This window comes from Herpailurus yagouaroundi, unplaced genomic scaffold (assembly GCF_014898765.1).
Source record: "Herpailurus yagouaroundi ecotype Mexico unplaced genomic scaffold, PumYag 142, whole genome shotgun sequence".
Taxonomy (NCBI): domain Eukaryota; kingdom Metazoa; phylum Chordata; class Mammalia; order Carnivora; family Felidae; genus Herpailurus; species Herpailurus yagouaroundi.
Window position 1 is genome coordinate 8322350 of NW_024412397.1, and position 24037 is coordinate 8346386.

Below are 24037 nucleotides of genomic sequence, written 5' to 3' on the forward strand. Positions count from 1 at the left end.
TCCTTTGGATATATTCTGCGATTATACTAGAATTATTAGGCTAAGCCAATAACTGCCATTGTTGTAGATCACTATGGGGTCCTTCTTATCTAGTCCTGCTTGCCCACCACTGCCCACCGGGGCCATTTTCCCTGTGCTCCACCCACTCCAGATGTACCTGTCTTCCTTCTGATACACCAGACTTGCTTCTGCCTGACCATGTTGTCTATGTCTGCAATTTCTTTTTCAAACTTTTACAGGCTGATCTGCTTTTGACATCTGAATCCTGAATTCAAATAACACTTCTTAAAGAGATATAGTGGCCAATTGACTTTCTTGTCATGATTCTGATATAGCTTCTTCATAATGCTCATCAATGTCTGCAATTACCTTGCTTATTATTTTCTTTACTAGGTTATTATTGGCATATACTTTCATGTGAATGAGTGTCTTGTGTCTCTTCTGCATCTTTGTGTCCCAAACCACATAGAAATAACATAGAAAAGCAACTCAATGCATAATCGTTGAATAAGTGAACAACTTAATATCTACGCTATTATGGAATGTATTTTTTATGAGACTGGATGTATATTAGGGATGGAAACCACATCTGATTTGTTCTCTGTAAACGGGATACATCCCCAAGGCCTAGGCACAGTATGACAAACACCGACTGAAAAAAATATATAAATCCCACTTCTGGAAATATTATTGTAATCAAAGATTATATACAAATGGAGACACCTGGGTGGGTCAGTCCGTTAAGTGTCTGACTCTTGATTTCACCTCAGGTCATGATCTCATGAGCCCCAATAGGGCTCTGTGTTGATGGTGCAGAGTCTGCTTGGGATTCTCTCTCTCCCTCTGCCTCTGTCTCTCCCTTGCTGATGCTCTCTCTCAAAAATAAATAGATAAACATTAAAAAAAATACTACATACAAATGTGTTTACTACGGCATTGTTTAGAATAGCAAAAACACATAATGTACATCCTGAACAAGAGATCTATTGTTAAATAAATTAGAGTTTTTCAATGGAATATTACTCAGTCCTTATATGTCACATATAGATTTTGTTCTCAGTAAAATATACAACTTCAAGATATAACAAATGAGTTAATATAAAATGCAATCTTAATTTTATAAATATATAGGTATCTTATCTCAATTTCTATTTTTCTCTACCTTGCTACCCTTATATTCTAACAAGCTAGTGGTGACTTTTAACCTTGCATCCATGTATTTCTTTGTGTCTTGAATTTTTTCAGTAAGGATGTATTCATTTTGCAATCAAATTTTTGAATATTTATTTCCGTTACATTTTTAAGTATTCATTCCTTAGAATTTTGGCAAGTTTTCAGAAATAATCCTGTCATAAGTTAAAAAAAAATCACTTTTCAAAGGAAGACACAAAAATAGCTCATATAAAGGAAATGAAGCTTGATTAAGAAGACATTTTACACTTTCGTGATGGAAACCACATGAACTAACAGCACAACAAGGCAACTGTGCATGTCAGCATTAATGCCTGAAGAAAAGAGCTGGAAATATTCAGGAGGGAGGGAAGGGCATGAAATAAAAGAGATTTACTACTGGGAAAGTGATTTTGAAATCTCCAAAAGAAGACATTTCTAAAGAAATTAAAATTGAGGGAGACACATTTGAACTTGCTGTAAAACTTAGTTAAAAAGCTTGAAAAGTAATAATGAAAAGTAATAGCAACTCTCAGGAGTTAAACCAACTAATTTACATACACAGTGTGCTTTAAATTGTTCCACGAAAGAAGCAAAGCTGTTATATGAAATTTTTAAAAGCAGTGCCCAAGCCATATACAACTTGACTTTGAACACTGTGGATTTTCCACAAATTGCTTCGATGCCTTCCATCTGGGTTGTCTCATTTAAAGCACATTTGAGAATAGCTGTTGCCCGCTTTTCAGAGGCATAATTCTTGTAAACCTTGATTATGGTTCAAAGAGAATGTAACTGGGCAGAAGGGTAGAGTTTCCGAATGTTTTATTCCTCCTTGCCTTAAACTCTGTTACCCTGGGGCAGTTATGTAACTTTCCTATCCTGGTGGCACTCCAGCTAGAAAAATAAGACTGCATGGGTTGATAATCCCACTTTTGTCCTTTAGGGAAGTTATTTTTGTATTTCAGAGTCCTTATCTGCAAAATGGAACAACAATAGTACCTACTTCAGACGGTTGTTGGGAAGGTCATATATCGTGACATGGTACAAAGTGCTCAATAAATAAGTTGACAGTGATACTGCCTTTCTCCCTCTATAAAAACTGCATCCATAACAATCTACCTTCTCTAGAGTGTGTGATATATATATATATATATATATATATATATATATATAATATCCAGGTTAGTTAACACTATATGTTAACTAACTTGGGTTTATTTTTTGTTTTATTATTTTATTTTATTTTTTAAATATAATTTAGTCTCAAGTTGGTTAACATACAGTGCATACAATGTGCTCTTGGTTTTGGGGATAGATTCCGTGATTCATCGCTTACATACAACAGGTTCATCCCAACAAGTGCCTTCCTCACTGCCCATCATCCATTTTCCCCTCCCCTCGCCCCTCCCCCTATCAACCCTCAGTTTGTATTCTGTATTTAAGAGTCTATATGAGGTTGTATTTGTCATATTATGTAGCATAATATCTTGTTGGTAGCAGATTATGCAATCAAATATCCCTCTTCTTCCTATAAAGAATTTTCAAACGTGCTACACTTCCTCATTTGTGCTTCAGACCACGCATATCTCTGCTGACACCAGTGAAATAGTCTACCCCTGTCCATTTGTTGAATGGGGGATTACAAGTGGTTACACACAGCTGAGTTGCCGATGAGTTACTCAGTTAGGATGAGATCTTCAATTTCCTGACTCTTAGTGTCTCATTAACTTCAGAAGGATGGATTCAATGCTGAGACCAGGAAACAGGAATGAATGAATGAATAGCATGTTGTGATTTTCATTGTACATACTTCAGTTTATTTGACATGCCCCTAAAGAAGCTGTAACATTAACATAGAAGCATGCTGTAAAATAAAATGGATTGTACTCTAGGACGTGTTTCATTTGTTTTTTTGGAAAAAATGTGAGGGGTGTGTGTGTGTATGTGTGCACTTATGAATAATGTTACACTTTATTGTCAAAAATTTAGACAACTTTAAAATATTTTACAAATGAATTCATGAATGATAAACTGTATCTCGGAGAAAAGCTTCCCTATTAATCAGGATGGTGATAGAGTTACAGATACAATCACAGGGTGTTCTGAGCCAACATCTTTTTTTGAGCACAGACAGAATTCCACAATGGGAATGACAGGGCCCCAGACAATGGCTAGTCCTCAACTTTATATAGGAGAAGTAGCTTCTGAAATTCATTGGGAAGAATGGGATTTTCTGGTGAATAAAAGAATAAGAAGAACAATTTCTGTCAGAGAATTGTGTAAGAACTCTATGAGTAAGAAAACTCTGTTTGAAAGTCATGTATCTTTTATCTTCGGGCATATATGTAAAAGACATTATCACTTAAAGTTTGGCATTGAACTTCTTGTGTTGTGAATAGTTTTACAAAAATAAAAGGGAGGTTCTAAACTTCGTGTCAAACCAATTTAATAAACCAATGCCAAAGAAAGATTTCTAAGAGAGCTTCCAAACTATGCTACTCTTCCTGTATTAAGTACAGGCAACGCTTATGCACAGGGCTTCAATTCTTAACGTAAATTTCTCTTATATAACCATGCTCCTAAGTTTTAGATATTGGATGTTTTAAGTTTGCAGCAGCAGACTTTCTATGAGCATCTATTCTTTGTAGGGCAGTAGGGTGAGTCTTAGAACTTCACTGAAGGTCACATGTAGGATTAAATCTACATTAACTTTGCAGTTTATTCTGTATCAAGTATCATTTCAATGATGCGAATTCCTGATGTTCCTCACATTTTTAAATCCTCCGATCATTATCAAATCTCAGAATACTGTAGTCTTTCTTTGGAAGATCAAGAACAATAGAGGGAAAAATGGACAAAATACGATTATTAAGCCTATAACGAGGGATAGGGTGCATTTAGTTGAAGGGCCAGAGATAGAGATGTGGTTAAAAAATACAACAGGAAACAGAGGTCTTGGAGAAAAATATATTTGAACATTTTCCCCCTATATGTTCTCCTATGTATTTCTTAATTTGTGATGTGTAGCTTAATAGGTACAGTTTTCAGAAAGGCAACATATGGTGAGACAGTACTGAGCACATATGGTTGTGTGTGTGTGTGTGTGTGTGTGCGTGCACGCATATCTGTGTATGTGTGTACACACATGTGCACACGCACACATATACATGACAAAGACAGCTGGGCTTCAGTCATGGTTGTATTAACCTTTCCCTGAATTAGTATTATGTACTATGTTTATTTCCTCCTGAATAAAATGGAACATATATTTTTCCCTAATAGTCTGATTAATATTGACCTTAATATGTTGCCTCCTATATTTTAAAAATTAGGTAGGGGGTGAAGCTTGAGGGAGAAAAATCAAGTATAGAGACCAGGTTTCGGGTTTAATTCCAATTTCAATTTCAGGTTTGAATTAAAGAGAGAGAAGCAATTTATTTTAGTAAAGCCACTGGCAGATTACACTAGTCCAGTATAACATCTGGTAACTCTTGAGTCTTTTATCTTTATCTATCTTTATCTACTACTTTTACGTTTCTGGTAAACAATGATTAAATGGCTGACTTGTTATACTTTACCCTGGGCGCCCTCTTTAGATTCTGTGTTGTGCTATGCCAGGAGAACTTAATTAACAGCCTAAATCTTACCTTTCACCTTTATTCCACCCAGTAGAGTACATCCCAGGAGAGAATAAATTGAAGCATAACTGGCTTAGGCAGCCTGGTCTACCTTAGTGGGGGAAGACCTTTCTCAGAAAGGCTTCTCAGCAGTCAGGGTAGGCTAATCAGCAAGAGTAGATCTTGAGGGGGACTGGGGTGAGTGGGGAGGAGCAGGGGCACTTCCTGTGCACTGAGCTGAATAAATTCCTTCCAGGAATTTGCAATGCCTTGGCCTGAAACACAGGGTCTAATTTCCCTTGGGCTACCTGGACTGAGCCATGTGAGGCTTGGGAGAAGGGGGGCATCTGTTTGAGGGGAGATGTCTTGTTTAAACTCACTGATGGGAAGAAAAAAATAAGTAAAGACTTAAGCCCGACATTTTATTTGTATCTCGCATTAAAAATTTAGGGTTAGGTTGAGAGATTTGGTTTTTCTAGAACTATAAGAGCTATAAAGCATTTCTTAAAGCTAGACTTTTAGAAAGTCTTTAGAACAAAACAAAATTCCTCATGCATAGCAGAAAAACTGCAATAATATTTTAAAGTAAATACTAGAATAAATTGGAGTAGGATAGCATACTTCCCTTCATCAGAGAAACTTCTTAATGGAAATTTAATTTACTTCAATATACAGACAATGGTTAATAATTATTGAATGTTTATACCTAATGTGGATTATCTCATTTAAGTGCCATGATAGAAACCATTATCCTCATTTTAGACATGAAGAAAAAGAAGCTTAGAAAGATTAACTAAATTGCCCAAAGTCATACAGCTCAGCAGTGGTAAAGCTAATATTCAAAGTCAGGTTTATTTAACTCCAAAACTCAGTATTTTAACCTACAGACAGCCCTTCTTCACAATGAGCTCTAAATTTGGCTGAGCCATAGGGATAAAAATCATTTGAAGTTTCTACCTCACAAATGAACAGAGGAAGAGGGTTTATAAACAAATACATTGGTATATTAGGGTCATCTATAAGTGTCTGGGGGCACAGAAGAGGGAGTGATTGTGGCTCTAGCATTTGGGGAACATTTCACAGTGAGAACACTTTGAGCATTTTTACGGTGTCTACTTTGGGAAGCAATCACTCCATTTATCTCTAAAAACTGGTATCTAGGGGCATCTGGGTGGTTCAGTCACTTAAGTGCCTGACTCTGGATTTTGGCTCAGGTCACAATCTCATGGTTCATGGGATCGAGCCCCGCATGGGGCTCTGTGCTGACAGCGTGGAGCCTGCTTGGGATTCTCTCTCTCCTCTCTCTCTGTCCCTCCCCATCTTGTGTGCTCTCTCTCTCTCTTTCTCTCAAAATAAATAAATAAACATTTATAAAAAATAAAATAAAACAAAACAAAAAAACCCAAACTGATGTCTAGGGAGGCATTGGCTGTCTTTGACTTACTCTTCTAAGATAAAGGTATTCACTAAATGTTCATAAAAAAGATTTACCAGAAAGGGTTGATTCTGGAAAATGGCTCACATTTTGGGGTTGCTGTTACATCTCCACCAGTGGACTTGGGCCCCATGTGGGATGTGCGATGCACTTGGCTGCTACCAGTCGCCATGACTGCCTCACCTGCCAGTGCACACGTGGAGCACTGAACATATGCAGGCTCCTTCGTACCATCGGTGCAATTTTCTTTTCTCTTTCCTTTTTTTTCTTTTTTAACTTGCTATACAAAGCTTTTATTAACTTTGCAATTCGGAAAACCTCATATGATGAAAATTTGAACAGAAGGTCTCCGTGGACACGATTTATAAACAACGTGAACTTGAAACTGAATGGGCAGGAAAGACAGCGGGTCATAGTCGAGTGAAGAGTGAGTAAATCCTTCGATTTACCTCCCTAATCTATGTCAGAATTCTATTTACTGTTTTCTGAAGGTTATCTCTAATTCTAATTGCCTGTTTGCATCCTGTCCTTCCGAGAAATTGAAGCCGCTCTGCCCTTTCGGCGAGAGTAACATGCCTTCTGTGTAATCAGGTGCGCCACTGTGCTGACGTGGGCAGTCTGCAGCTTAATTACAGACGTAGAGAGGGCAGAGGGAGGTGGACGATTCAGAGCTGGCAGCGAATATTAATCAGTGTTAATGAAAGCACAGCTCCCAAAGTTACCGCTTTTGCAAACGGCACCCCCATCATCCTTGATGCAAACAGTGAGGGTGTTCGAGCTGCTCAAAAACGAGTCACAGTATATCCCCATAGGGTTTTGTGTCCAAATAAGTGATGAAATGGATCAGGGGAGGGTTCAGGTTGGCACACGGTCCCGAAGCCCACTCCCCGGGGACCGTTTTCAGCCCACGTTCTTGACCCCGCTTCCCATCAGCGTGGCTGGTGGAAAAACTTCTCCAGATGGAAAGCAGCAGGTGGAGAGACACAAACCCAGCTGCCAGGTTATGGGGACAGAACCACCAGCCTCTCACAGCCCGTCCTGTGCTCACCAGACGAAGACCAGTGGTAGCAAGTGTCTGTGGACTCAGGGCCGTCCTAAAGCAGGAAGCGGTCAAGCCCACCGAGACCTAAGCGCGCGCAAGGGGAAGAGGGGGCCCAGGATGGGCTGGCGTGGCACCAGACATGACGGTTCCTTCTGCGGAACCGTTGAGGAATGTCCTCAGAGAGGGCGTGTCGGAGCCGTGCTGTCCCCTCCGTGTGTCCTCTCCAACGCGTTTCTACATTCATTGTTTTTGCATTCAACAAAGACTCAGTGCGAGCCTGCGGTGAGCCTCGTACCATCAGTGGTTTCTACCAGATTGATCTGTCATTTTCAATAAATGCTTAGCCATCTCCACAAATCCCGATTTAAAGACCTGGCTACACAGTCCGTCCTACAGATATGCGAATGGTGACTACAAGTCAAGGTGACGGCCTTTCCAAGGAAAAAAGAACCGTGACCTCCTGGTAGGGTTTTGTTTCTTTCTTTTTCCTTTTTCCTCCCTAACCCCCCCTCATCCTTTAAAAAAATTTTTTTTAACGTTTATTCATTTTTTGGGAGACAGAGAGAGACACGACATGCACGGGAAAGGGGCAGAGAGAGGGAGACACAGAATCCCAAGCAGGCTCCAGGCTCTGAGCTGTCAGCACAGAGCCCAACATGGGGCTCGAACTCACAAACTGCGAGATCATGACCTGAGCCGAAGTCGGACGCTCAACCAACTGTGCCACCCAGGCGCCCCTCATCCTTTTTTAATTTTTTTTCTTTTTTAGTGTTCCTCGTGCTCTTAATACATCTGCTAATGGCCTTAGAGCAAAAATCTTAAGTCTAGCAATATTAAACAAATGGTATTTTTTTAAGCATTGACTTTTTTAAAGTTTATTTTGAGTGGGGGGGGGCGGAGCAGGGGAGGGGCAGAGAGAGAGGGAGACAATCCCACAAACTGTTAGCTTATGACCTAAGCTGAAGTCAAGACTTGCATATTTAAGTGACTGAGTCACCCAGGCACCCCTTAAGCATTTACTTTTGAGTCAAGAGTTCAAAATCATGTTTCCTTCCCTGGAAGTGTATGGTCTGCCTAAGTCTAGAGACAGCATCCCTAGAATGCGTCGTGGCACAAAAATTTTTCATTAACGCGTAAGTCAGAGAAATACAAACAGAAACTTACTTTCTAATACAAACTAATCATCCTGATTATCTGGAAAAAATCAAGAATAGGAAAAGTCTTTACTCACACCCTCTGCAAGAAGACGTGACGTGACCCAACCTCTTACCAGCCATTTAGGCGTAGAGATTTTGCATAGTAGTGCCTCGTCCTTAGCTAACTTGTACTTGTTAAAGTAAGTTACTCTTTTTTCCCAAATATTAAAGTAAATGCAGGATGCCAGTATTGACACGTTGGTCTTTTTCAGTGTTTCTCGCTACTATAGTTATAGAACAGGTGACAGAAATGAAGCCAATAAAATAGAGCAAGTGAAGTTTTGAGGATGACTGGCCATCGAAGTTATAGGTACGTCTTAACAGAATAGATTTGTTTGCACACCATGAATATTTTTTCAGTTCTAGAACATGCAGTGCTTATTAATGAATCCCAATCTACTAAGGTTTAGAGATATAAAGCTTTTCCCCCTTTGCCTTCTGAATGAAAGCCTGCTGAATTTAATTCATATTGATCTCAGCTTCACAGTTAGAATGTAGGAAATATGATGAAAAATTCTAACGGTACATTTTTATTTCTCATTGCTACCTGCAGGTTATTTGACAATGTAACACCCACCATCGTCAGATTTTTCCCTTGACTCTGGAAGATCAGACTGTATTTTCCCCTTTGTAAAGAAGTGATGCCCTTCATGGAGCACCACCAAGGAAGTGAGACACAAAATAACTACACTTTCAAATGTGGTTTATTCAAAAAAAAATGTAGATGTGTATGAAGGGGTGCTAAGGTTCAGTTTTCTATTTTTCTTTCTTGTTTCGGTAGTTTTATCCTGCCCTGAATCCATGAGCATGAAGCCTGTGTAGATTCCACACCAATAAAAAGCTGTGGCCAAAAGACTCTTGTCCTTTGCTTAACTTGACTGCCTCAACAGAACAAAAGAAGAATAAAATATATCAGCTTTGTCAAAGCACCTCTAACAATTTACCTCTGTGTCTATTTAGGTATTATCTACTCACCTAGGATCTAGCTATCCATCTAGATGTTTATATCTCTCTGTATATGATATAACTATAAAATAAGGAGTATGTAAAATATAAAATGTATTGCTCTAAGAAGCATACAAGACAAAAGTAAACCCACAATATAGTGAAATGTAATTTACGTCAAATACATTCTGTATTTATTGGACTTGCGGTAATCACCTTAGTCGACACATATTTCTTTGTTACACAAAAACGACAAACAACCAAGGAAGAATGTGGTCTTGAGACCATACAAGCAAACTATTCATCATAATTGATAAAGCATTTAAGTCCTTACCTTGCTGGAAATTAAGATCAGTGAGATAGCTCCTAGAGTGTTCTAATCAGTTACCGACTGTTATATTGTAAGTCAACACTGTCCGTTGGCAAGTCTTCAGCAGCGTTTTGAGAAATTTAAATGCATTCTGGCATTGTTTTGTTGGATGCATATGAAATTATTTCTGATATTGTGTATCAGTCTGAATGTCAGCTCTTCCTTTGGAGAAAAATTCCCCACACACTATCATGCAAACAACAATCTTTCATTTGTTGGATTTATAGACCAAACTCTTGTCAAAACCCAAAGGTATCACGACATTGGCTCCAACCTTTTTCCAACTTATTTGTAGTAACATCTCACTTTCTTTTTGCTTAGAAATGTGGCCATTTGTATTTTTGCATGAAAAATACAAAAATACATGTATTTTTTATTTTACAAAATAAAGTTATTATTTTACAAAAATATTTTTATTATTTTATTAAACATCAATATTGTTAAAAACAAGACAGTAGACTCAATATGGAGTCACTTAGGCTAAACCTCATGATGCCTACCCAAGGCTTAACACATAATTAGAGTTTCTGCTCTCCCAGAAACAGACTCTTAAACCATTCAATGGGGGAACTATGTGGTCAATGCTAGTGAGGGATTCTACCTTATAGACCTCTGTGGTCCCCTTAAGGAGATGACTTTGCTACACCCAGTTCATTCTTGTCCAGTATAATTTCCTTGTCCCGCTCTGTCTGCCTATAAAAGTCTTTCATTACATATAGCTCCTCAGACCTCCTTCCTATCTGCTATATGGCATGCTTTTCATTCATGAATAACTGAATAAAGCCAACACGATTTGTAAAATTTACTTGGTTGAGTTTTGTTTTTTAACAATAATTACACCTATCTGTTTAGGTTTAAATAAAAATAACCTTACACTAAAAGCATATTTTCTAATTATTTTTAATCATAGGAGCAAGCAAGATTAATCTCCCAAGATCACGACTTAGCATTTGAGCAGAAGCAAAAAAGCAAGATGTGGTCTCCTCTTTGTGATCCACAAGACATTCAAGAGTCTCCTTGACCCTCTACTCCTTATCCTGTTAAAGGTTTTCTCATACAAAGAAATAACACAAAAAGATAATAACTCTCCATAAGAGGGTTCATTTAAAATATAAAATGCAAGTACCATCAACAAATGACTAAAATTGTTCTGACAGCTTTTCCTTGCAGAATGAATCTTTCATCATTAATTCCCACTTACCAAATTCCATTAGTCTAGGTTTGAAATGCTGGCAAGCAGATATTGCTTTAAAAATACACCATTTCAGTTTCCGCATCGCCAAAACATTTTGCTGTTGTTGTTGAAAGACTTCGTGTTATCGATATGAGCAAAAGTTAAAGTATGAATGGAAAAACAGTCTGAATGTCCAACTATGCTGAAGGTCATACCGGTCATTTCTTCACCAGGGATTTACTGGGTGCCTATTACGTTCAAACCCATTGTGCTCAAAAACTCTTTGTTGGATGAGTTGTTTTTTAGCTGTGTTTTGTTAGCCTTATTTTTCTAAGTTCCCACTTCCTTCAGTCTTGGTGAGCTGTAAGTCAATTGCTTATAGCTGAATATTTTATCTGAAGGATAAGACTATTCATTTTAAGACAACAGGGAAAGAATAGGAAAAAAAAAAAAAAGAATGCCAAATCTGAGGTTTGTGCTGCAGTCGATCAAATACCTGCTGTCTATGAATCTGATTCATCTGGTGAACCATTCCCATTTTAGTTAATTAACCATTAATCATTAGGAAAAGTACAGAAGCAAAGTATTCACACTCATCTCCCGCCTTGCGCCCTCCAGAATTATTTCTGTGCCAAGGCTCTGGCTACACTTGAAGACTTTTGAGAATCGGTTTGTGTAGTGTTTTATTACAGAGCCTGAAATCAGCCCCCTGAACTGATATTCAATCCTATTAAAAAAGGATGCTAAGGAAAAAATCCCTTATAAAACAGCATGAAACAGACCCTAGGATCAGCTACTTTAAGCTTCTGATAATGTTTTGTATAATGTTCCAGTCAAGTTCCAGTTTTTATGTATAATGTTCTAGTCAGGTGCCAAATACAGTCCTCAGCCCTCAGCGACTTTTGGGAATAATTTCTACCATGAGACTGTGCAATGATAGCTTTAGAAACGCCACTATAAATCTCAGCGCCCCCCACTGTGGCCAGTGACAGCTGATACATGAAAAATGGAGGAAACGGAAGCCAGGCAATTTGCATGCCTCCTGGCCCACCTGTAGGAAGCTAATGGAGGTGCCGCTTGATCATTTTCAAGTTACTTGCCTTGCAAACTGTAGATTTCTCCAACACTGTTCTGACGGGTGATGTGATGCCAGTAGGCGCTACGAGGAAGAGATATCGATTTGGATAACGTCATTGGCTCAGTCAAGCTTGTCTGAAGCTAAAAGAAAAAGGAAATGTGTCAGGCTTGATGCAAAATATTAGACTGAAATCTGCCCTTTCAGAAGCTGAGGGTTAAATGTGGGCATTATGTGACCAAATCTGTTATAGATACCTGTCTGATTTGCTGTTTAAGGTTAGCTTTTTTTTAAAAAAGGTAAATGAATGACTCCAAACATATATGAAGCGAACACTTATAGACAATTGGATCTCATTCATTGATTTAGAAGGAACAAATAGATGGTACAACCGATTCCAGGGAGAATTCAAAGGGCATACAGTTAACCAGGAGCGCAGGTAAACAGCCAGAAATAACCAGGTGTACCCACCACCAGACAAGTTTGTGTGCATTTATTGAACAAGAATTGTGTGCATTACTGTCAGCTTTCTGCAATTTACTGAACTATAAAATAGCTCAGCTTGGGGGCGGGGGCAAGCCCTTTCACAAACACATACTCCCAAATGGCACCAAATACAGGATACCATTAATCCTTTTCACCCATTTCCGTTTACAATTTTTCCAGACACCTCCTCCCACCCTTGCCCAAGGGATCTTTTCTCCAATAGACGTTTTTCTGCGCTCCTGTGATAGGATCTTTTACATATTAAAAACGTGTTTTCCCTGAGAAGTTTTGTGACAAAAATGTGGCAATTATGTTCTCACTTGAAACATAAATTTGAAGGGTAGCCCCAGAGATCAACACAACGTCACTCAGGTGCTCAAGCAAAGGATTCGTTCCAAGAGACTGAAACTTTACATTGCATTTTCAAGAAATAAATTCACTTTGATTGATTCACTCTAGGTTTTTAAAAACCTCCAGAAATGGTTTTATTTGTTCTTAGTGTACATTTCCCTGACACAATCTGAGCAAATGTTCACTTTCTGATGGGCAATGGGAAATCCTCTAATCAATAAAACCTCACATTTCCTCCTGATTGAATATCTGACTCTTGGCAGAAGGGGGAGGTGCGAAGATCACATCTGTCGGGTGTGAGCTTAGAGACCTGTTTGCTCCCTGTGGGTGCCCTTTCCACCGCCCCGCCCCGCCTCTGGCCCTTCCCATACTTTGTATCCAGGTTCCCACCCTCCACTGAAGACCTGATCAGGAAAGGACCTGATAGGCTGTAACAGGCTCTTTAAAGCCATATAAAGCTGAGAGGTTTCTCCATTTTAATGGAAGATGAAGCCAAAGGGCGTGAATGTTTTGATGTGATTCCACATTTTCAGCAGTGAGGCATTTCTTCAACCTCTATGACTTGCCACCAAAGCGCCCTACTCAGTGAACTTGAAAGTCTGGCCCTGTTAAAGGTTATTTTTTTAAAAGATGGCTTTCAGTAGCAACATTGTAACCAATTTATAGATTTTTCAAACTGTGGGATAGTTCGAAATTTTCCTTCCTATCGTGAAAACAGATATGCTAACCACACCAACAGCCTATGGTTGGTAGGTGGAGGGAGTGGGGGAGAAGCCAGGTTTCTGGGTTATAATAGGGTGGTGCTTTCTAGAACCTTTGGGGTGTTTGTTAACCACACACACTTCTGGATTTTCCCCAGACCTAACATTTGGAGAATCTCTGTGTGTGGGGCTATGCCCGTTAACACGTATCAGGATACACACTAAATATCCACTCCTGTAAGGAACAGAGGCAAAGCTCATTTTACGAAATTAGCACTGGGACAAAAGGGCTTTCACCTTTAAAGCCAATTTCTCACGTGAGGTGTAAACTGAATTCCAACACATAACGTCTTTAGTTAGTGTGAGCAATGCCCATTAATAAACATCAATTAATCCATAAAGCCTATCTCATATTAATCACACTTCTGTCTACACTTTATTGTTCTAATATATTGTGATTTGTTTATTAGTATACAATACACCATCCGTGGTCAATTCACCTTCCCCAAATTACTTTTCCTTCTATTTTTTAATTCTGGGAAACATATTTCTTCCTAAATGGTCAGTCTTAAGCACCATGGAAACACAGTAAACATATTTTTCTCCTGGAAACAAATAAGTTGAGAATTTCCTCCATAAAATTCTCATCTGAATCACCAATTGTTTCTTCACCTCATTTCTCTACTTCTTGGTCTTCAAGGTTTTCAAATCACAAGTAACCTTTAACCTTCTAGTTCTTCACTTGTTTCTTTAGTTTCTTTTTATTCTACTTCAGTATCTAATTCAGAAAAGTGAAAAATCTGTGTTTGAAAACCTGAATGTCTACGTTCTCCCGATCTCTGCCAAAGGTACCTATCTTGTCCATCATACCTCAGATTTTTAATCTTCTACACATCAGAGAATCCATTCCTCAGTTGTTCTTCAAAACCAGGTATTGAGTACGCTCATGAACTATCAAGCCATTCTGGGCAATGTCTTTCAATGGAATCGTATCACAGGTGGTATTCCATATGCATTATTTGTGTGGAGGATTGAAGATGGCTGCATTCAGATACAGGGTGATGGGCTCCCTCCTCTTAAATCTCGGCTGACCAGTGACTGATTTGATGAATAAGGCAACGTAGACATGACATTATGTCTGTTTTGGCTATGCCTTAGATGGCCTCTACCCGTCCTCTTCCCTCCACCTGTCCTGAGTTACTCTGGAAGTCTGACTACTCTGAACTGCCATGTTTGGACAAAGCCCAAGCTTACCATGCAGGCGGGCCACGTAATTCAACGTTTGAACCCTTCTTAGAGGATCCAGCCGTTCTCGTTTTACAGATGGAAAAATCACAACCCCCAAAACTCAGGGAATTGCTCACGGTAAAATCCCAACTATAGAACCTCTAATAGGAAACCGTTCTCTTGATTTCTTAGTCCACTGCTTTTTGGACTTTGATGTTGATCTCTGGGGGAAAATGAGCTTCCTCTCCAACATGTTACAATATATAAGAATACAGCTCTATACTTTCAAAGCACCCACCCTGCCAAAAAGAAGCAGGTGGGTCCTGGAAACTTTGGGATTCCGGTACTGGCCACAGCACCTTTTCCTGCTTTTGCCAAAATAATTATCCAGGTTACCTGATTGCCTTTTGCAATCTCCCTTTGCTATTTTGAGATTCTGCCTCCCCCGTGATAAACATTAATGCTAATTTGTGTCCCCCTACATAAATTCATCTCTCTATTAAAAAAAAACCTGCTAACCAACTTTACTTTTGGTTTGTATCTGCCCAATAATTGACTAGAAAATTTAAAGCCTTATTAGCACTCGAGGTATAAATCTCAACAATTGTGGGAGGAAAAAGGTAGCATTTATAGGTTAACATTTATGAGTCGTTCCCTATGTGCCTGGCAACGTGCAAACTGATTTCAGATGTTGTTTAATATCCACATAAATTGTCAATAATCACGCCATCTGAACTTTACAGTCAAGGAAAATGAGACTCAGAGGGATAATATAATTTTTTCATGGTGACATAGGCAGTGAATGATGTCTCTGAGACTTCAAAGACCATGATGTTGAAGAGAAGAAAAGATGCCTTCCCTACCTTTCGAGGTCTTCTAGCTGGACTAAGAGTTAAATTTACCTGAGACAGATTTGCAGATAAAAAAACCCCAAAGTTTTATTACATGTGCACAGAGGCCCAATAATGAAACTGAGACACAACGAAATGATCAAGGCAGGTAGATTTTATACTTTTTAGACAAAGACACAGTAAATCTGTGAGGAACTGACGGGACAAAGAGACGTTAACTTAGGAAGCTTCAATCAGTAAGGACTTCTGGGGGTGCCTGGGTGGCTCAGCCAGTTAAGCATAAGACTCTTGGTTTCAGCTCAGGTCATGATGTCACAGTTTGTGAGTTCAAGCCCCGCATCGGGCTCTGCACTGATAGTGTGGATCCTGCTTGAGATTTCTCTTTCCTTTTCTCTCTGACCCTCCCGGCTTGCTCTCTCTCTGTCTCTCTCAATAAATAAATAAATAAAAATTAAAAAAAAAATAAGGAATTCTAAACCAAATTTGGGCTAAGGCAGTAAATGAGTAAAAAGTAATAAGGGGGTGTTTATGCGGCCTTCTCAGCTCCCAACTTCCCATCTCTGGTGACAAGAAGGTGCCATTGTTTCCTGGAGCAGGGAGGGTGCCTTTCACACAGGAGATTTACTTCCTGCTTTCAGTGGGACAAAGGAGGGTCTGAGTGTCCTTGCACAGGCTGATTCTAAGTAGCTTTAATTCAAAATCGTCAATATGCCAAAGTGGCACATTTTGGGGCAGCCTGCCTCTGGCCCTTAAATCTTGGCAGACACAAATCACTGTGAAATAAATGACAGGATCCTTTCTCCTCAGGGAGCAGATGTGAGGAGAATTGCACCAACCAGGTCAACCGCATGGCCCAGAGGCAGGGACGAGTGTGCCTCTCTCTAACGTTGAGGAGAGGGCATTACAACCAGAGCCGCTCAATCCGGAGTTGTTAGGCACACATGCTTGGCTGTCAGCACACCTGTTCTCACCCACGGACTCCATCTCTGCCTTGTCATTTGACCTCAGGCGACACGCTTAAAACATTTTTTTTTAAGATTCAAGTTTTCCTTCTCTGCGAACTGAAGTTAATATAATCTACCTCAAGTGTCGTTGTTAATATTTCATAATGTGATGCTGTTAGAGGGAAGAACATAACGTTTGCCCCATCTGAAGGGCTTGGTAGAAACTCCTGGCTCACTCTTGCCTCTACTACATGGGAGAGGTGGCTTACAACAGACGCATCTATGCGATACGTGATCAAGACGTGGAAAGATGTCCAAAATGAGCTATCAAACGAGTAACAGTGAAGACCGTTGGGTTCTTAGACAAAAGTCTAAAAACTCAATCGAAGTACAAAATTCAAGAAATAGGAATATGTGGCACAGATGTTCAGTATGGGCAGATGCGAGAGGCAGGACACAGGCGAGACCCAGGAGAACAACCCTGGTAGCAGGGTGTGGGCTGCGTGTGTGCGTGTGGGTTTGCACACATGCGTAACATAAGCCGGGAAAAGACACTGTTTTTAAATGATTATGGATCTCCTGAGTGGCTGTGTCGACATGTTCCCTGGTATGGCTGAGACCAGAGGAACTGGGTAGGGAACGACACTGTAGAGAAGAAGCACTCCAAAGCTCTGAGAGGTCAGGGGGCATGAAAAGGTAACACGCGAGATCCATGTCAGAGGTCACCAAAACACGTCATGCTGCTTAACAAGGAAATGGTGAACCCAAGTGCAGTCCCAGTCGGGAACATTTAGTTTATTTGTTCTTGGAAAAGAGCTCATGAAACTTGAAAACTGTAGAGAAAAAGAAACCCCAGAGAGCTCTAGCCAGCCAAGCTCAGCACTGTTTGGATTTACTCAAACAGTCCTCTGAAGTTTGAAGGTTTACGGGCAATTGGTTTTTCACAGACTTGACTTAATTTTCAATCGGGGACAACTCACACTTAATCTTCCATTTTATTCAAGATAAATGAAAAGGAATTAGAAGATACCTTGCTGAGTTGGCACAAGACTAACAAACACGATGTCATTTAGTCATTTAATGGAAGTTGCTAGATGTCATTTAGAATTGGACTTTGCAGAATGTTATTCTGGTTATTTTGGTTTAAACCTGAACCAAAATGTATGTCATCATTATATGTTTTAAACCACGTATTGATCAAAGTACTTTCATAGAATGTAGAAAAGCCGAGCTTTAGAATAACATCAGAAATGATTACAAACATATACATCAATACTTTGAACACCATTCTTATCTGTAACCAGTAATGTCTTTAAGAATATATATATTCTTTACTTATCTACCAATTATCTATGAATCTCTTATTTGTAAGTAGACGCATTTAGGGAGCTACTCTCTGAATATAAGAAACGTGATGTCTACATATTGAAAGATGACATTTCAAGTGTAAATAAAATGTTCACTGTCTTGATTTTATAATATCTAAATTATCTAGAGAATGTATTAAAGTTTATATAAACAATTTCCAATGCTGCACATAATGAAAGCTGGGATGAACTTTTAACAGCGGTTATAAAATTTTACCCACTTAAAAATAAAGCTCAGCGTTTTTCTTTTGCCACCCATCTCATGACTTAGCTAAAACCTGGGCTTTTACTGCAGACCAGCTGGTATCCTAACAGTCTGAGTAGATATTATTCCTGCTCCTTCCTTCCCTCTTTCATGAAAAGGTAGCTAAGACACAGCAAAGGTAAATGCCTTATACGAGGTCACACGGCTCTTTCTTTCTCTAACGTCTACCTGGATAGCCACTGTGCTGCTCTGCTTCAGCGAATACATCCATTGAATAAATAATAATTCACTGGATACTCCCAGAAATTGACAATTATGCTCACACTCCTTGCAAGTAAGCTTACGTATCTCCCCACACAATTCTTACATCTGTCTGGTGGATTCTGATTGGCCCAATACTGGCCGGCATTTTTTTCTTGCCATTTTATCCAAAGAAAAGACACTCAGATTTTTTGTGTTGTCTGTGTACATTCCATAATCATGTGTTTACACTCGGAGTCATCTCGATTGACCTTTGAAATCTATTGCTCTTCTTTAAGGAGCTCATTCTCATAATTGGCATGAGCAGATTGTATGCCCATGAAGAATAAGGCTATCTGAGTTGAGAGAGAGAGAGAGAGAGAGAATCATCCTTATAGTCTCCCCATTATTCTTTGATTCTAGCAATACAAATAACAAAATTGTTTTTTTAACATGAAAATTGTACTCTTTTCTGTCAGCCAGTCATTTTCCTCACACATTATCAACTCTAATCAAGTCGATTAAATATAAAAACTATATATATACAAGTTGCATTTTCTGAACTGGCATCTAGAGCATCTACAACAAATTTTAAGGAAAAAACACGGTATAAATAAAATTTATACTATTATAATTGTTACAGCACCACTTGCTAGAAAAATTACACATTGACCCCTTACTATTTCTATCTCATTTGTGCCTTTATGCACAAATGAGTATTTTTCTGTGTCTGTGTGTTTAGAGACTGCATTTTAGTGTTTCCATTTAGTGTTCTGAGCACTGGAACAATAGTAAGTAAATGGATTAATTAGGATCACAGGTCCACTTTAGTTATCAACTATAATAATTTGTTCTAATTGGGCTTGTGTTGGTTCATTATAATCAGTGTCTGTGATCAATCAGTAAAAGAAAATTTCACATATATGCAAATGGTATTTCCCAGCAGGGAATCAGCCACTGTCAGTAATAATGAAGGCTCTTGTCTTATGATTAATAACTGACAATACTGAGCAATGGGATCATGAGTAGAACTTTGAAAAATGAATTTATTAGCCCATCTTCCTATATATTAGATCTTACACATCACTTGTGATCCCAAATCGCACTTTCAAACTTTTCCTATAATTTCTTAAACTTCAATGAATATACCTAGAAAAGAAGTTGCAAAAAGTGTTAAAATTTTTCTGTGTTCTCCTCATCAGAGTATTATGCTTCCAAATTCTTCAAATTTTTCCACGTAGGAAAATGAGTTATTTATTTATTTTTTCACAGCAGGTAGAGATTCCTGTAAACTGTGATAAGAAGAATGCCTTCACTAGAAGGGGAACCAAACTGACTAGGATAGAGCCCAGGCTTTGTCATTCCTTCACAAATTATAAATAAGCCCATGGTACTTATGGTCTTGAAAGATAGATGTACTTGAATTGAAGGATATATTATTTGGTGACAGCTGGGAATAACAATGGGGGGGGGTCTTTGCAACACTGCTTGAAACGAGTACTACGGTATTTCGCACGCTCTAACACACCATCAGCTGAAAGACAAAACACTGTTTTAGGTATCACTGTGAAAGAATAGGTCTACCAGTTAAACTCTGACTCATATTTGACCTGAGAGATGTTGAAATATGAAAAAAGACATGTGCATCTTGGAATTGATGGAATGCAATAGTATTTCCCTATTCATGCAACTATTTAGGACAAAAAATAACCATTTCAGGGCTGGAGGTAGTCAACACTTGGGTAAGTTTTGTGACAAACCGTAACTCTAAGAGGGCAGATTCCTTAATTCCTCGTCGCTATTGGAATTAGTTTTCTACGAATCCAGCTTCGTTATCTCTCCCGGGCTCCGCACTTTGCCTTTCCCTGAGATGCCTTCGCCCTTGGTAAGATGACAGCATCGCAAAATCTCCATCAAAGACCCCCAAGCCACCCTGGGTCTTGTACATAGGTAGTGTACACAATGGGTAGTGTAACCCAATGGGTAGTGTACCCTGGGTAGTGCAACACAATGCTGTTCCGGCAGAAATGTCTTTTCATCTGACAGTAGAAAAGGAAACAGGAGAATTTGTTTTTAAATGATTATTGTTCAAAAGGTTTACTGTCTTGGAACAGTCAGGTTGTTTAGTTTGTTAAGTCTGTGAGTTTAACGTGCTTCTATTCCTTATGTTTCTAGTGACAAGAGCATGTAAAATGACAAATAACAGAGAAGGAAAACCCTTTGTTTTCTAAGCAAGAAGTTTTATGTAAGACTCTATTATTCTTTTTTTTTTTTCTATCCACCAGAGCTTAGGATGGCAGGGCTGATACCTTTGGACAGCAGCGCACTCGGCCAGCCCTGCCGGTGGCGTCTGGGGCCTTGGAATAGGGTTGCTGTCGTGTTGGTATTTTAATAATATTGATGCTATTTGTCCTTAACACAGAGCTCTTCTGGTGACCAGGTGGCAAAAACTATTGGAAATAGGAATATTCCAAACACTTTTTTAAAGGATACACTGTAATTCTTATTATGGAAGGCTGTTCATCTACGAATAGGCTTGTAAATCACTCTCAATGTTGCAAGGTTAGAAGTTACTAATGACAATGCCCCTTTCCTTTCACTTACTCATTTTTTGTAACGTATCAGGAAAATTCAATAAAGAAAATTATTCATGTCTTCTCAATTGCTCCTTACCTATGGGATTTTATAACACATGTAAAGCTTATGAACACAAAAACCAAATGGAAAAAAGGACTTCTTTTCATATTGTGTGTGTGTGTGCGTGCGTGCACATGTGTAACAGATCTATGAAAATTAACTTATTTCAGGGCATTTGAGGCCTTGTCATTTTGGATGATTTCAGCCTCACCAGGCTGAATCACAAGGGCACATTTGTGACATGGTTTCTGATGGATGGCTTCTATCACAAAGACAAGAAAAATTTCCCTGATAATGTTGCACATGTGGGGTAGAGCACCTATAAATGCTTTTAGTTACAGCATTTCAAGAACTCTTGTTCTAAGAACAAGAATGATCTCCAAGAAATGGAAACAAATTGTAGAGGTGCCATTTACTTAAACATCCAGGTTTAATAATTGCCTCGGATATGTGAATCTTGGTGAATCCTCCAGAAATAGCCCTAGTTCAAGATTAGTACCATAGCTTAAATATCCCAAGCACCCCCCAAAACCAAAACCAAAACTGTCTTCTGAAATAAAACTGTTTGGGGGTTAACAAGTAAAGAAAATACAGAGGATTGCTACCTCCTTGTATGACCACTTTCTGATCCCCACTTGGACAGAAGAGCGAGAAGCAGAAGGTCCACATCTAAATGCAAAAGGGGAAGCGTGTCTTCTTGTAGTGCAGAAATCATTCTTCATGGCGGCTTACCTCAGGGCCTCCCAATAAGTTGGTGATCTAAGAAATCAGTCAGGGTCCGCTGTCATGACCATACGAATAAGCTCAAGAGGTGTTTAAAGTAATGGTGACCAAAATTTTGTGATGGTGTCATCTTGTCAATCTATCTAGAAAAATTTCGATGGCATGGAAAGGCATGGAAAATGTGTGCTCTTTCAAGGAGTAAAAGTAATGAGATAATCTTACTCGGGCACTGTAAATTACTTGGTCCCACAAACTTCTGGGTCACTTGAGAGAAAACTTTCTTGCTCTTCTCTTGTATTCCAGATACGTCCAAGCAACATTCTGAGCAGAGTAACCAGTTTACAAAGCTGTGAGTGGGTATTTGATGGCTAAACTCTACTTAAAAACTTCTTGGATCCGGTTAACCGTCATTAACTCTTTCGTTACCTTTCTCAGTGAAGGAAATAAAAATATACTAAAAAAATTGCTTTAATGTTTACTTTTGAGAGACAGAGAGACTGAACACGAGCTGGGGAGAGGCAGAGAGAGAGGAAGACACAGAAACTGAAACAGGCTGCAGGCTCTGGTCTGTCAGCACAGAGCCAATCATGGGGCTCAAACCCACAGACCGTGAGCTCATGACCTGGGCCAAAGTCGGACACTTCACCAACTGAGTCACCCAGGTGCCCCTAAATAAAAATATTTTTTAATAGCCTTACCAATTTAATGATTCTTGTTATCCAGTATTCTAGAGTGCAAATGTACTATTTTGTTCACAGTGCTGGGAAAATCTTCTAGATATACGACTAAACAAGAATAGAAATGCTGCCTAACTTAGATTAGGGAGATAGGTCAAAACATGTTTATTCTTGTGTCCCCACCAAGAAGGTAATAAACAAGGGCAAACCAAGGTTTTATACATGTGATGCCAAATGATTATATTGAATTCCCTCTGTTTCAGTTAAGAAATGGTTGTTGAGACATCATTTCTCATTCAAATGTTTTATCTATAAAACAGTAACACTGTTAAATCATCTCTCTTTGAAAGGATGGAAATGAATGCATCAGTAGCCTGAATAACAATGTTTGGGGCATTCATTGCTTATATAGCTGGTTAGCAATTTGATTTTGTAAAATCTTTTAAGTCACATTAAAAATCTGTAAACATTTTCTATGTGCTCAATAATAAGCTCACATGGGCCATTTTTAGAACCGGAAGCCAATGAGGAGTGTCATCTTCTTACTTTGTGCTAGATACATAATAAATAAAGTGCATCATTTTTACAGCTGAGGTTTTGGGGTACTTTTCCAACTCCTAGGTTACACTTTTGCCTAGTTTATAGCATAGGCCTTCATTTAATTTAAATAAGCAAATGAAGAGTTAGAGGGTATTTAAGTACTATTTCAGAGTTGTTGGAACTTCTTTTTTCAAAGAGATGTGTGCATGCAGGGGCGCCCGTGTGGCTCATAGGTTAAGCGACCGACTCCTGATTTCGGCTCAGGCATGATCTCGCAGTTTGTGAGTTCCACCCTTGCATTGGGCTCTTTGCTGACAGCACGGAGCCTGCTTGGGATTCTCTCTCTCCCTCTCTCTCTGTTCCTCCCCTGCTAGCGCTGTCTCTATCTCTCTCAGAGTAAACAAACAAACAAACAAACATTAAAAAAAAAGAGATTTGTGCATGTAGAGGCAGTGTCTTAAAATAAAAAGTAAAAATGATGCCCGGGAGACCTGGCGATCTTTACATATGGTCCCAGAATTTGAGGAATCTGGACAGTTGAGTTGTGATAGCATGCCCTCTGAAAATCACCAGCTGGGTTTACCTTGAAAAATGGACTAGATATAGAAGAGTCTTATTAGCATGAACCTTCAGAGAAAAGCATAGCTGTGCAATTGTTTTTGAAATTAAACCAAATGCTCCATTTGCATGTGTGCACCAAACTGACGGAGTCTCTGATTTTGTGATTTCTAGAAATAGTTTCTTTGGTGGAGCTGTACTGAGCCTGCAGTTTAACTCCTGTCCCACTTGCCCTTCCATCTCCAAGCACCAAGGTCCACGGTGCACCCCTCCAGCTGGAGACAGCCTGAGATCTTAGTAAGTGGACTGCTGGTTTCTAACCCCTTGACAGCACTCGCGTGGCTCCGCTCTGGGGATTTGCCTCTCAGCTGCACGGGACATTATCATGTTTATCACATACCACAGCATCAAGAGCAAATGTGAACTCAATTTTGTTTTGCAAATTTTTTGGCACAAGATTGTTAGACATACTCAGAAGGGATTTGAAAGATATTATTTAGCTACGG

General features: G+C 39.1%; 1 protein-coding gene across 1 annotated transcript in view; it reads right to left on the reverse strand.

Moving 5' to 3' along the window:
- DOK6 (docking protein 6) overlaps nt 1–24037 on the reverse strand; it is a 371687-nt gene that overhangs the window by 57163 nt on the left and 290487 nt on the right. The window contains exon 7 of the mRNA XM_040478594.1: nt 12050–12167. Within this exon, the coding sequence (XP_040334528.1) occupies nt 12050–12167 (118 nt within the window). The remainder of the gene's footprint in view (nt 1–12049; nt 12168–24037) is intronic.